Genomic DNA, 15,300 nt, shown 5'->3' on the forward strand with positions numbered 1-15,300 from the left:
AACATAGAGGCTCAGAATCTTACCAGTGCAGTTATCCTCATCACTGTGGTCTGAGCAGTCCAAGAAGCCATCACATCTTTCACTGTCCAAAACACATGCTTCGCCATCAGCGCACACAGTACCATTCACACACGCTAGAGGACCATGGGTAGCTAGAGAGGGAGTGAGAGGGGAAAGAAAGCAAACAGAAAATTGATATTCCACTGATGACTAATGAGATGATGTGTCCAAACTCTTGACTGGTACTGTATATATAATGTATATACACACACACACAGACACACACACAGACACACACACAGACACACACCGACACACACAGATACACACAGACACATTGCAGCCCTGTGAACATGACATGATGAAAATGCAAAACCTGTAGCTCAAATTAAACACTGTGGTTCAAATTTACTGTCACCTCAACCAAAGGATCCATTTCCGTCAAATTAAAAAACCCCTAGAACATCACACTCCCTCCTTCATCTTAAACCACCCCTTACACGCAGTCCTCCCTGAAGGCTTCCTGAGATCTACAATGAACACAACGCCTAGCACCGTTCACATTCAGACAAAAATGTGATTAATCTGGGCAGATAACATATTTCCAGTCATGAAGAGTCCTAGTTTGTGTCTCTTTCCCCACTATAACTTCTCAATTTTGTGAAAAGACATGAGGAAAGGCCTCTTGCATGCAACTCTGCTCCTAACGTTCATGCAGTTCCTTGCAGAGTGTTGTTTCAGACAATGGCTGGGAAGACCTGTCTTAACTTCTAGAAGCAATTCTTGCCTCACTCAGAAGTTGTGAAACACGTCCCTGTTCATCAGTTTCATCTTTCTTCAGAAGTCTGATGAGAATTTCCTGTGATTTTGCCACTGATGACACATATGACCATAAACTTTGATACACCTGCTAATTCAGCTACTTCCGTCACACTAAGGCCTATAGTACACTCAACTGCCAAATGACAAAAACTCTTTTTTGCCCATCATTAACATCTGTTTGTGACCCGTTTCCCACACATTCAATGAGACATTAACGGCACTGCACCACCTCTTCTCAATCTACAAATGCTCTTGCAAACCCCTCAGGTATTTACATCATGATCATCCTCAAGCAATACCATCTGCAGGAGCCTCAATTTACTACCACAATATGTATGTGTATATGTACATATCTCCATTATATAGAATCATTCTCTTACAGAGCAACATAAACCGGATATTTACAAACACTTCAGTTATCGTGAAGACACATCTTGTACAAGTCACTCCTGCTTTTGCCCCTTTTCAAATTGCTGCTGTGATACTTGCACAGTGTTCCTTAGACTGGGCATATGGCTAGAGCACTGTCAAATGCACTGTTCTGTAGAGACACTGCGATACAACACTAGGTATCGTAAAAGGTGTTCAACGGGCAGCTTTCTTGCAGCTGTAATCATGTTCCTTGAACTGTTTGTGCTAAATGAGGTAACCTAAGCAGAGCCATGCACTGCGGAGGAAAACAGTTATGCAGTTAAAAACAGACAAGTACCATTAGCTTAGATTTATGGATGTTTCACAGGGACAAGTTGATAATATGCACTAACAGCCAAAAAAAATGTTGTTAAAACGTGTCAACCTGTTATTAATGTGTTACCTTTGACACATATAACTGTGTGTTTGTGTTTGTGAGAGACATTGTGTATGTGAAAAGGTGTACATTTCCCATTTTTGCAAATTCAAAACTTTTCTGTCTGAAGAAAATTTGTGTGTGTGTGTGCGCGCACACAAACACTTACGACAGCTGGCCTCGTCAGAGCCATCCTTGCAGTGTTGGCGTCCATCACAGCGCTGCCAGTCTGGGATACATGTGGGAGGTTTACGACAGCGGAACTGTTCTCTAGTGCAGCGTCCAGCCGGCTCAGGGGCAGCAGTGGACATGGGAATCTTAGTCACAGAGCTGTTGGAGGCTAACACACACACACATCAAGTAAGATGGAGAAGCAGAGATGATGGTGTATGAAGAAGAGACAGTGTGTTGACGGCGAATGTAGCTCTACCTGTGGGACAGGCCACTTCATCACTGCCATCAGGACAGTCTGCATAGCCATCACACACCCAGCTATTCACTATACACGCTCCAGTGCCACAAGGGAAACGGTTTGGAGCACAGGACACTGGGCCAGGAGCAGGAGTATGGGGAGAAGTTCCATCTAGATGTACACATACATTTTCAGAAACATTACATATAGAATACATGCTAATTAATGACTCATGTTTAGCATTAATATTCTGACACACTGTACTGAAAAATTATTTTGTGAAACAACATTTCCTCTGAAATTAAGAGTTATAGGGACTTTGTTACCCTTTTGAAGCAGTAACAGCTTCAACTCTTTTGGGAAGGCTTTAAACTACATGACGGAAAATTAAACTAAGCACCTGAGTGTATTCAGCCGTGAGAATATTAATGAGGTCAGGTGATGTTTCTATAGAAATAACACAATTAAAACTCTATGTCCACAACAGCTGCATAACCTCACTAAGTACTGAAACAGTGTAGATCCATTCAAATCTTCAGACAGGCTCTGATCTCTCATGCTAGATTGGAATTTCTGACTAGGATCTGTAGTCTGAGCCGCTCTGAGGCTGATACCTGTGCACTGAGCTTCGTCAGACCAGTCTCCACAGTCGTTCTCTCCATCACACTTCCACCAGGTGGGCACGCAGCGGCCATTCATACACGCAAATTGGAAGTATCGCAAGCAGCCCGGTTCCTCGGTGGGGGAACCTGCTAAGAGACAACAGTGGTGGCTCACAGTCAAAACACATACACGCACAAGACAACGATTCAGACATTGATTCAGACAACGGTGCTCACCACAGTTGGCCTCATCCGAGTAATCTCCACAGTCGTCCATGCCGTCACACTTCCAGTCCAGGCTCACACACACACCGTTTGAGCACTGGAAGTTGTTGGCATCACACTTCTTCTCAAACTCAGGGTGGGTAGCTGGTGGAGGACAATGTAGAGGGTCATCATCAATTTTCATACATTTAAACCATATATTGTATAATTTAAAGCTGTAATGGAACATTTTTTAAATAATGTCAAGCTCTTTAACCTATTTCTTCACTTTTGTTTCAATAAATTAAATATGATTTATTCGTTTATCAAATTGTTATTGTCACCATTAACCATAAAGCTTAACACTTCTGATTCTTTGGCTCTGCAACATGTAGATACTTGGCTTCCCACTGTCATTCATATATATATATTTATATTTGTTTACTCAGTTTTCTACCAGCGGCAAGTTCTCATTGTGACCAAGCATTTGAATCAAAATCTAAACTGTACAATGTTCTTCAAGTGGCTGTATGCACACACTGAGACTCATTTGAGCAGTAAGAGACAACACAAAATTGTTGCACTGGTCATTTTATCAATAAATCAATCCCATAATGTGGAATGTTGTGACATTTGATACATGAAGAGGAACAATGTCTGATTCAAAGCAAAAGGCAGACTCACAGCAGCCAGCATAAACTGCGTCCTCATCTGACCCATCAGCACAGTGCTTTGTGCCATCACACACCAATGACTGGAAGAGACACTGTGCTCTGTTTTTGCAAACAAACTCCATGTAACGTGTACACAAAGGATCTGTGGGAACACAAAACAGAGTTTAAGACTTAAACCCAACATAACACACAAATCTACTCACAGAATTTACACTCAGAGAAGGGTCTGCATGGACTGGTGGGTGTCTGTGTGTAGCTGATGGACACATCTAGTCCAAAATGGACTAAAAGGTACATCCAAAAAAGCAGAGCACTGAGTGGAAGGACCGGTTTGCATGCTTGTTTTAGCAGACATTATATTGATTAAAAGTCACACTTATCTATCAATTCATGAAGTCAAAGATGCACATTCATAAACTCAAAGACAGACATCAAGTTCAAGCCCACTTTTTCCATTGAGGTTCTAGAGGATATGCCTGCATGTTCCATATGTGTACACAAAGTCACACCCAGCAGTCTGCAGACAGACATTATTTGCACACTGTGAACACTGACCACAGTGCTGTTCGTCTGTGCCGCCTGGGCAATCCTCTCGGCCATTACAGTGGGCACTGGCTGGCAGGCAGGTCCCATTGGAACACAGGAATCCATTACAATGATCGCCTCCTTCAGAGGGAAAAAAAACAGCCTAGATTAGTCATTTCCTGAATCACAGATTCTTCTTTGAACATATTCTAAACATGGCCATATTTTAAACAGGTGTTGTGCCTGTTCTAGGGAACATAAACTGACTAATTTAGAGACTTCAAAGCAATTAGATTCTTCATCTCATATGTGACATTTTGTTAATGCAAAATGTAAAAATACAATACATTTTAGGAATAATCTGTAAACATTTTATATATTTGTTATATAAATATATAACAAACAATATATATAACAAATATATATTGTTAAATATTTTATATATTTATTTTATTATTATTGTTTTATTTTTTATTTTTTTTTTTACACGTTATACTGAACTGGAAGTATTTTTTGAAATAGCTACACACTGCGTTCTTTACTTATTCTCTTTTTTCCCTCCACAAAAGCAAGAGTTTCGTCTTTCATTGACTTGTAACTGTACACTTCTGCTGCTTTCACCTGACATGGTGCACTACATAAGAAAGCCATTATTGTGTCTGTCTGCTAGAGTTTAGGTTATTCACGTATGTGTTGTAAGTGTTACTGTGTGTAAAGTGTCATGCCACTGACCGCAGCGACTGGGCTCCTCATCAGAGCCATCCTGACAGTCATCATCACCATCACAAACCCAGCGCTGAGGAATACAGTGACCTGTGTGGCACTGAAAACTGCTGCTCTCACATGTGTGGTGGCCCACTAATTGAGAGAAGGACAAAAAAAGTAGGAAAAATTCAATGCAGATGAATTATATATATATATAACACGAGTTTTCTTGAAATTTTCTAGTCTACAAGTATCATCTGAGGATTTGTGCTGTAGACTGTACAATAATAAATCAAATTTCCAAATGTTAAATGCATTTTTGTGCAGAGCCATCTGTATTTTTGTGGTTTTGTGTGGAATAATTCATGTATACATGACATTTTCAAACCTCCACATATTCCTCACAATCAAGCTGACTGTTTTGTTAGTGTCTTTAAAACTGAAATGATCTGTATTCTCACTGGCTGTCCTGTGTTGTGACTCTTTAAAAATCAATAGGAATTGCTCCTTATATATTTACTGGGAATGCCAAGTGATGAATTGTTGCAGCCTTCCAGTTGGATGTAAGTGTGCTGGATTATATGACATCAAAAAAAGTCATGTTTAAAATGAGCAGTTATTTTAGCTTGTTGAGATGTTGAATTTTTTAAACATTCGTCAATATAAATATAACTCCAATAATACAGTAAGTTTTCCATAAAATGAGCCTTTCTGTCCATATGACTCAGAATCATGGTAAAGCTGATTAAGCAAATACAGGGGTGTGTGTGTGTGTGTGTGTGTGTTTGTTTGTTCACACCAGTGCAGTTTGCCTCATCAGACCAGTCCCTGCAATCATTATCTCCGTCACAGCGCCAGGCGTCACGGATACACACACCTCTAGCACAGGTGAACTCCCCTGGCCCACACTGGTGAGACTCTGCAGAGTAAAAGGTCTTTAGCACTACAATTCATTCAACACAATGCTATGCAGTTATTTACACATCTGTGAACTCTGGACATTACATTTTAATGAAAAAAATATTTATACAAAAAAAAAAAAGAAAATTGTATTTAATATTTATATTAAAACCAGTTGCTTCAAATGTATACATCATGGCAAGGTGTGTCCTTATACATGCGATATCCAAAAAAAACTCACGAGGCCAGGGCTGCCCAAATGATTTGAGGGGCTTAAGCGCCATGTTAATGGTGAGCCAAGGCTCAAAAGGCAAAGATATAAATAAAATAAATAAAGTAAATGCATTTTGGCAAAGTATAAGAAAATGTTTTTTTATTCATTTTAAAAAGAGTGACTAATCTGTTTGTAAGTATGACATATTTTTCAGCTTATTTAGAATATCTTATTCAGATAAACCTGTGTATGGTTTATAGAAAATAATGAAGTTTTATGTATTAGACACTGGACAGAGTACTTTGGTCTATTACCTACAACCTTAACACCCTACACACCACACACTCACCACAGTGATCCTCATCACTGTTGTCCCCACAGTCGTCTTCATGGTCACATTTGAAGGCCAGTGGGATGCAGGAACCAGAGCCCACACAGCGGAACTGCACACCAAGGTCACATGAGGTGGTGGCTGGAGGGAGAGAGAGTGAGAGAAAGAAAACAGAGAATCTATCAATCCTGAGAGACTAGGGAACTGAGACGTATATCTGAGCAGTAGGAAGGCAGAGCCTGGGGCAGCTACAGCTGCTGTCACTCACGGCACTCCTGTTCATCACTCATGTCTCCACAGTCATTGTCACTGTCGCACTTCCAGATACTGCTGATGCACTTGCCGTTGGAGCAACGGTACTGGTTTGGCAGACATGTGTGTTCTAATAAACAGAAAAATATACCACTACAATAAGCAGATTAATAAAACAAAACTTCCATTAACTCTTTTGTTTTGTATCTCCTTTAAAATCCTCATCTTATTATTTAGTAATCCAGTGGAAAAATAATCAAGAGTTATATATAATAAATAATATAATGTAATAATATAGTAAATAGACATGTACAAAAATATATTACAGGATCTTGGGCATTTACCGCAATAAGGATCTCAGAATGTACTGTTTTTATTTTAGTTCAAAAGCTCTGCAATGTTTGTCAACATTTCAAATGATAAATATAATATAATAGAAATAATCTCTCTTTTTCAAATGGCAATATCAAAGTTTGTGTTTACATTCAGCCTCTAATTGACATTCTCCTATTCTCAGACAAAGCTATTTGCATTCACGCAACACAGTGAAGGTGTTTTTGGTCTTTTTCCTTCAGAAAGCATAGAAAGGACAACAACTCAATGCTGGTCAGGTTCTTGTTTCCCCAAGGTTACATTAAAGAAAGCCCTTGTATTTACTTTTTGTGAGGCAGTTAAACTTAAGATCAGTGATGTGGGATTCTGGTGTCTACAAAGTCAGATTTCACTGTATTATTACCAATAATAGAAATCCTCCTACTGCACTCTCTTTGTTGGTAGGAAAGTGTGTTCTCACCTGTTTTCACACAGCTATTGTTATGGAGCTGATAACCACTGGGACACTGGCACTGGAGCTCTCCTGATGGCAGCATGGTTGAAGTCACTCCATCTGGACACACACAGCTGTGCTTGCGGTTAGGCTGGGGCAGGCACAGCAGGGCACACGGCTGGTCCACACATGCATTGTGACCTGTAGCACAGATTAATACGCTGAAAAAAGAAGGCTGGTAGCTATTCTTCTTATCTTTTTTTTAGTTTACTCTATATGTTTATGTACAAAACCACTTTAATGGTGGACCTCTAGTTTTGCCCTTGTAGAAAATCTTAAGGTCCATTACGCCGGTCAATCTGCCCACTAACAGCTCGCTGTTCGGGGAACCTGATTTGGGTGCTTTGAAGATGCCCATTCTGGACCAGTCATCCCAGTAGAGGTCATTCTGTAGAGATAAACAGCAGTGCTCAAAACAGGTATGAACTATGCACAAAGTAAAATGGACGTGTGAAGAGGTCTGCTCCTTATGATATATTTTCTATTGTGCTCTTTTTGTAGAAAAAATTGTCTTCTTATCTCTCTTCACATGTCTTAACATTGAACAGGTTTTTATTACTTTGTCTCTAAATCAAAAACACATTGTTTGCAGAGCTTCTAAAATACAGGCTGCTTGTTCATGCAAACTCCATATATTTAACACAGCTGTGGAGCAGGGCTAGATAAGCCTACCATAAACAAAACTATAGGGCAGGACCATGTAAGCCTACCTTAAACAGAAGCTATAGAGCAGGACAATGTAAGTCAACTTTAAACACAGCTATAGTGCAGGGTTAGGTAAGCCTACCTTAAACACAGCTATAGCATAGGGATGAGGTAGACCCTCCATCAGCACAGTGCGCTGTCCTCCATTGAAATCAGCTCTCTCTATGCGATCTCCATAAGCCTCAGTCCAGTAAAGCCAGTGCTCATCAGTTGTGATACCATTAGGCCAACGCACTCCCTCTGATACAATGCGCTGCACATTGGAGCCATCCATCCAGCTGCAATAAACTCCGGCTGCCCGGTCTCCCCAGTCCGTCCAGAACATTAGACTAGTAGAGACAACATTAAACAACACTTCAGTCTGCAGGTATAACATTAAGAAATGTTGTGCATTTGTAAATCAGACTCTCTCAGTAAGTCATCTTCAGAATAATTATTAAAAGGTGGGAGAACTGTTTTTACTAACATATTTTTTTTTAATTTTACTGTAAATAAAGTATCAGTATTTCTAATACTGTTGTTATAAGTGATGTATAAACTATATTTGTTTCCTTAACATTCTCTACTAAATTACTTAGGAAAAGAATTTGTTGGTTTCTGGTGTTTAATTAGACAAATGTATCATAATTAAAATTAACACATATTAATGTTTAGATTGTTCAATTTTTTTCCCCAAACGCTGTTTACTAGCATTTGCTTTTTTTTTTTTTATTTGGCTGCTGGAGCCCTCTCCAACCCATCCAATGATTAGAGAATGTCACACAACAGATATTTTAAGCTCTCAGAGAATTCTGGGTTTCCTCTATAATAACAGTAATATCTAAATATATAAGATGATCGTGGTTTTGTTCATTTTAATAAATGATAAAACATTCCAAATTCTCAACTTTATTCTTTATGAAATAGCGGTGAGGACACTAATTATTCTCAGCTGCTGGAATAATACAGGGCTCAAACTATAAAACTGAGGGCTACAGGAAGAAATCTGGTAACCGAATAAATTTACCCCTCTCCAGGCATTAAGGCAAGGGCTCTGGGATGCTCCAGGACTGAGGAGTTCACAAGAGTACGTCTCAGGTCTCCATCAGGGTTTGATACCTGAACCAAAAATAGTGGTTTTATAACTAATATGCAGCTACATACATTATCTAAACTACAACGCATACTCTAGTACGTCTCAGCCGTCACAAAGCCACATTATGAAAAGTATGCTTTCAAGTTGGGGTTACCTCAATCTTCTGGGCACCAGCATCCACCCAGTACAGCAGCCTGCTGATGGGGTCAAAAGTCAAGGCCTCAACATTCTGAAGGTCTTTCCTAATGATCACCTCCTGCCCAGAACTGCCATTCAAACAGAGCCTCTGTAGATACACAGATAGAGGAGTTATTGAACAGCCAAAGAGAGTGCTGCACAATCGCAAGATTTCAGGTTGAGAAATTCAAAAAGTGATCCCATAATTCTTTGCACATTTTAAATACTCAACCATAGATAAGTTTTAAGGAAATCCTTTAGTTTACAAAATGTGTAAATTAATGAATACATTCAAAATGAAATCTAACAAACAGTACTTTAAAAGAAAGAGACAACTTGAGTAATTATGCAATAATATTTGACAAGACCCCTCCAGAAGTTACATAGTACAGCCCTGGAAGGGCACCGCTGCCCAAACACCTTTTGGGAGCTACTGTACCTGTATGATGTCCAGTGAAATGTCTGCCCAGTAAATGCAGTTCCTCTCATAGTCAAAGTCAAGAGCCACAGCCTCATGGAGGCCAGAAAGAGGCAGGGGCTGGTCAGCACTGGTGGCTAGATCATATCGGTGAATAGAGTTCCTCACAGCATATAGGATAAACTCATTACTCTCTGCAGGAGAACAAAAAACATCTCACTTAAAACAGAAAACACATGTGGACAAAAGTGAAACAAAGATCATGAAGTTCTGAAAGGTCCTCAAAGTAGTCTTAGCAAGCTTTAGGAATTGAAACCAGTAACAGATAAAGTTTCAGTCTGGCATAATAATGGGTTCAACATAAAAACCTCAAGAATGTAAAAAATAATTGCTCTTATAATGTTCTTGAGGAATCAAGAACCCAAAGCTTAATTTATAAAATAATTTATTTAAATCACAATCACATTAGTGGTCAGAACAAGGAACAATTACTTTATATATAATAATATAAAATATACAATGTAAAGAGGACCATGAACTGAGCCTTGTGTATCTGCTAGTTTACTTTTTTGAAAACATGTCGGTAAGTGAAGGAGAGCAAAGAAATAAGTAGTATTTAAGAGATTTATTGTTTTCATTAGCAGTGAAACGTGCAATATGTAAAGTGTTAAGGCACTTTACTGTAAGCCCTTACTCTTGGCAAATTTTGGAAATGGTATAACTTGTTATTTTTGATGTCTGGGTTTCCTTATTTGCTTTCAGTCTGATGTCTCAGAGCTTTTACTCTGACCCTGCAAAACAATGAAGAGGCCAACATTTTTCCCCCCTAAATGCTTGGCTGCTTAATGTAGAAAACAGAGGAGGCAGTGTGGGTAAGTGCCTTATCTCTGGTCCCTTAGACAGAAAACACCTGCTGAAATAATTGGTCTGTCAGAGAAGCACTCGATCACCTGCCCCTGGCCTCTCACTTTGAGAAAGGGCAGTGTTATCTCAGGGAGGCAGACGAGAAGCAACCTGCAGTGAGACTCCCTGACAAGGCTGGCTCTGTGTATACACACTGTGTGAATGACTTGCATCTACTGCAGGCTTCTGAGAATTAAATGTTCAAGATTTACAGTGATATTTTTACATATATTCTATGGACACTTTAGAGGTATAAGTCACATAGCTCATCCAGGGCTAAAGAAAACACAGAACATCGCCATATTAACCAACATTTTGTTGGTTAAAATAGTCAATGGAGTGATGGTATTTAAAGAACCATTTAATAGAGCAGAACCCCTTTTAAGTTTATGGAATATCTGCATTAAATTTGACATAAAAACTATTCCAAGACCCCTCACATCAAGTAGAGGTCACTTGTGAACACAATGGCATAAAGAGCCTTCTATAGAAAGGTTCCTTTCAATACCAGAAACGGTTCTAACAGCAAAATTTGCCACCTTTTCTTTTTTTTAAGTGTGTTCCAATTTATTTTGGTTCTACTGCTTGGTAGCTCTGGGAGCTAACAGAGAAAGCTCTGCTTTGTGAAACAAAGCCACTGCAGTGATTCTGACCTCCGACAGGACACGGCAGCATCTCTCCGTCCAGCCTAGCTTCCACATCTCCACCACTGCAGCTGTCCCCAGGGACTTTCCGATACCTACAGCCACAGAAAACATCATTGCAGTTACAGAGAATAAATATTTTATGAACATCTAAATTTATTTATTTTTTAATCAGAAATCAGGATATATTTTTGACTTTCACCGATGCACAAACATTTTCCCTTATTTTGACACTAGGTGCTGCTATTGTTCAAGAAAAAGAAACTCCTGCTTTGATAAGACATCGTGTCTTTCGTGCTAGACAAATATACTAGGAGTATTAAGGTCATCTCCGTTGTATCACAACAAACCCAATCTCTCATCTTAATCAACTTTATAAGACATTACATGTATCATACCGCTGACCTGTTCATATAGAGAATAGGGCAAAAACAGATGCTACACTTTATAAAATGTATGCAACAGGAAGTGTGGGGAAAAACAAACATTAAGTATATTAATTTAATTTTCAGGAATAATTTCTGGGACAATTTTTTGCAAACAAGACAAAGGAAAGTCTAAATTAATTTGTTGTTGATACGAAGTTACAATTATTTATTAAACAGATATTTTTTGTTTTGTCATGATGCCAAAAAATGTATTACATCCTTAGAACTTGATGTCATGATCGCCATCAATTGGCTTTGTACATTTCAGGGTGTACCTCTACCTATAACATATCGTCAAACAGATTTATCATAATCGATGTCTTTAATGATGCATAATTTAGGTGCTATGTAAGTCGTCCAGCTTTAGCCACTGCAGATAATCAAGCAGTGAGTGATGCAGCATGGAAGTGTGCTGGCATATCCAATAAGGCAGGCTGCTGATGGACTACTGATACTCAGCTTACTGCCTGGAGATGTAAGGATATTATCACCACTCAGACAGTAAAACTATTACAACCACAATGATGTTTTCTCACCCTTTGCTGCGGCGGTAGGTTGTGCCCACTGGGCAGGGCACTGGAGGGGCATATAAATTGCCGGAAAACTCTGGATCAGGCACACACACTTGCAGAGACAGGTCCTCGCTCAACTTGAAGCCATAATCACTAAAAGATAAGGAGAGAACAAACACGAGCACTGTTGAAATATTGATTAAAAGGAGCATTCAGACACATGTCCAATTGTTTGTGGACACTAGGTAGTGAATTTTGAATACTTAAATGTGCTCTTTTAGAGAGATTGGTGAGAAGTTGTACATGAGCTTTAAGCCACTGAGTCCTAAGCCATAGGTCTGATAGAGGGGTGTAATACCTCACTAGAACTTGGCCATGGAATAATGGATATGCATTCACTGAGGTGACATCCAATATCCTTCAGGTTGATGTAGGAACAATTTTTTTAGGAAATTCTGTAACATTTTGTTTTAGAGAGTGAGAGAGAAAGAGACTAATTATGCTGTCTTGGATGGCTGAGCCTTCAGCAGGGAGTGAACATGTAATCTGTCTATGATAGAACCAAGGCTTAGAAAATTCCACTTGGGAGGCACAATACCACATTTTGAGCAAACCCCCCCCCCACCCCCACACCCAAACCAAAAAAAAAAAAAAACACCTTTCTCCACATCACTCAGTGTGATGCAAGGCAGTGTCTGTCTTTTTCCTGAAGTATGTAACGAAATAGGGTTTGTTTACTTCTGCAAATGTTTTGAGTTGAACAGTGATCTGAAAAGGCGTTCTAGTTGGTTTCACATATCTCATATGAAGCATGTGCTAGCCTTCATCCTCTCAGCTTGGTAACACTGTGATAAGAAAGGCTAAAAATTGGAGGGGGGAATTGTGAGGGTTACATTTTTTTAAAAATTGGTATTGCATCATCTTTATTCTCAACTCATCAAATAAGTGCCACACCCTTCTTCATGAGCTAAATATGGGTGTGGTAGAAAAAAAAGTAAAGCTGTAGGGATCCTTTAGAGCCAGGATCAGACACCACAGTGTTATTGTCATATTCTAATGTTGGGAAAGAGGTAGTCTCCTCTCACCACTCGTAGTCTTGCCGTGTACAGGAGCAGTTGGACAGAGTGACCGGCCGGTCAAAGTCCTGGCCATTGAAGCAGGTCGCGTGGGGCGTGCGGCGATTGTAGACGAGCTCTCGACCAAGCAGACAGCCATTCCCATGCTCATCAGACGGAGACCACTGCTTATAATCACCCTCAGAGCATGGCACGCCTGGACATATTACACACACACACACACTTCACTACTTCAGCACTCAAAATAGTCCGGAACAGAATGCAAGTCAAAGCCTGCCCAGTGAAAGCAATCAAACAAAAACTACTACAAGTGTTAATTAAATTCCAAAGCTGACAACTACCACATATTAACAGAGGATATTAATAATCTTTTCATAGCTTCCTTTTACTTTTTTAAATCCTTTCCAATGTATCATTTACAAGTCTATAAATGTGCATAAAGTCTGTAGTCCATGGGTTCAGAGCCTACACTGGGCACAAGGCAGGAACACACTCTCGAGGGGGTGCCAGTCCTTCACAGGGCAACACACTCACACCTATGGACACTTTTGAGTATTCAATCCACCTAACAAAATGTGTTTTTGGACCATGGGAGGAAACCCACGCGGACACAGGGAGAACACCCCAGACTCCTAAAACGTATACATATCCAAACATTCTTTACATATAAACAATAAAATCAAAGTGTAATATAAACAAAATATTTGCATGAAGTGATTCCTGACTTCTATTCTAAGTGCTGTGCATCTAAACAAAAATAAAACCCTGGGTGAATCCGAGTAATCTCACCAAGCACATCACTGGCATTGACTTGCAAGATGAGCCAACTGTGCTTCTGGTCAGCGTAGGAGCCAAAGATGGTGAAGATGGTGCTCTTTTCACCTGGTTCCGTTAACAGTTGGTATACATACACTTCTTGCTCAGAGAACTGGAATTCCGTCCATGTCTCACCCTCATTGGTGCTGAACCTGGTAAAGGTGAACACAGGTAATGACAAGCAGGTCAACAAAAGTCTGTTATTTCATACACAAATCTTCAGTGTCTGATGTTTTTGTCACTTAACCTGGATAGGTACCATCTACTTTGAAAAGAAAGGGTCATATTACTGCTATGCAAAAAAAAAAAAAAAAACCTGTTTTGGTTTCCCATCAGACAGTGCTTATACACAGATCTAAAATGGCCATTAAGAGTGTGACTGGCAAAGTACATGTAGCCTATGTCATCTTAACTTAAATAAAACAATAGACCTGTGCTTATATCTGTGGGTGGTAAAGTTCATTTTATAGACACTCTAACATTCAAAAGATCAGCACAGCAGATCTGTTTGTCCTGATCTACCACTCTGGATTCATATTTCACAGGGTGTTATTTGAGGAGCTGAATCAGGTGCTAATGTAGGAAATGATAGTGTTAACTGTACACAAATGCTGCAGGCACATAAACGTAAATAAGTACCACATATAATGACTCACTTGAGCGTTCTCGTGGAGCCACCCTGAGCAATGGCCATCAGGATCCCGCCGTGATCCCCCCAGGTGTAGAAGTGAGGACCAGCCAGAGCCTGTAGAAATGGTTCATTTATAAATTAAATTAAACTGCTTAAAGTTAATAAAATTTCCTTAACCCACTTTGTGTTCTTTGGGCTGTGTACATCATTAGTTTCATGAGTTTTAAATTAGAATAGTTGTATATATTTTTTTTTGTTGCATTTCCTTTTGCTGTACCCTAACTGATCATTTGGAGAGCTGGGTTATATAATTATTGACTGTAACTCCAGTACTGTACAGTAACTGATATACATTATAGTCACGCATTTTTCAAAGGATGCTACACTGGCTGCTGATATATCATTCAGAGCCCTGGTGTTGGAGCTGAGCTCATAATGACTCAGGACTGTGATGTGGTCAGGGGGCATTTCAGTACCTCTCGCCACCGGACCCCTGCACTGCTGGACACGTACACATTGGGCTTGTTGGCCAGGTTCTTTCCCACAGACCCTGAGGAGAGAGAGAGAGATTAACAGAAAGGCACAAGACAGAGGAAAAGAAAGTGACAACAGAGGGGAAAAAATGGGACAAGTACGAAAAAAAAAACAAGAATAAAAAATG

General features: G+C 39.6%; 1 protein-coding gene across 2 annotated transcripts in view; it reads right to left on the reverse strand.

Moving 5' to 3' along the window:
- The window catches only part of sorl1 (sortilin-related receptor, L(DLR class) A repeats containing), a 64,602-nt gene that overhangs the window by 11,177 nt on the left and 38,125 nt on the right, over positions 1–15,300 (reverse strand). Inside the window, exons 11-33 of one of the 2 annotated variants that reach the window (XM_066662677.1) lie at positions 15,116–15,189; positions 14,665–14,753; positions 13,982–14,160; positions 13,202–13,388; positions 12,141–12,269; positions 11,186–11,271; positions 9,651–9,823; positions 9,189–9,320; positions 8,966–9,057; positions 8,042–8,288; positions 7,504–7,642; positions 7,222–7,395; positions 6,445–6,558; positions 6,195–6,317; positions 5,531–5,650; positions 4,759–4,884; positions 4,057–4,167; positions 3,512–3,643; positions 2,861–2,992; positions 2,636–2,770; positions 2,040–2,192; positions 1,779–1,949; positions 24–152 (exon numbers count right to left, since the gene is read on the reverse strand). In XM_066662677.1, coding sequence (XP_066518774.1) covers positions 24–152; positions 1,779–1,949; positions 2,040–2,192; positions 2,636–2,770; positions 2,861–2,992; positions 3,512–3,643; positions 4,057–4,167; positions 4,759–4,884; positions 5,531–5,650; positions 6,195–6,317; positions 6,445–6,558; positions 7,222–7,395; positions 7,504–7,642; positions 8,042–8,288; positions 8,966–9,057; positions 9,189–9,320; positions 9,651–9,823; positions 11,186–11,271; positions 12,141–12,269; positions 13,202–13,388; positions 13,982–14,160; positions 14,665–14,753; positions 15,116–15,189 — 3,147 coding nt within the window. Of the gene's footprint in view, positions 1–23; positions 153–1,778; positions 1,950–2,039; positions 2,193–2,635; positions 2,774–2,860; positions 2,993–3,511; positions 3,644–4,056; positions 4,168–4,758; positions 4,885–5,530; positions 5,651–6,194; positions 6,318–6,444; positions 6,559–7,221; positions 7,396–7,503; positions 7,643–8,041; positions 8,289–8,965; positions 9,058–9,188; positions 9,321–9,650; positions 9,824–11,185; positions 11,272–12,140; positions 12,270–13,201; positions 13,389–13,981; positions 14,161–14,664; positions 14,754–15,115; positions 15,190–15,300 lie in introns of both variants that reach the window. The other variant, XM_066662672.1, reaches the window with a different exon arrangement.

This window comes from Hoplias malabaricus, chromosome 1 (genome assembly GCF_029633855.1).
Source record: "Hoplias malabaricus isolate fHopMal1 chromosome 1, fHopMal1.hap1, whole genome shotgun sequence".
NCBI lineage: Eukaryota > Metazoa > Chordata > Actinopteri > Characiformes > Erythrinidae > Hoplias > Hoplias malabaricus.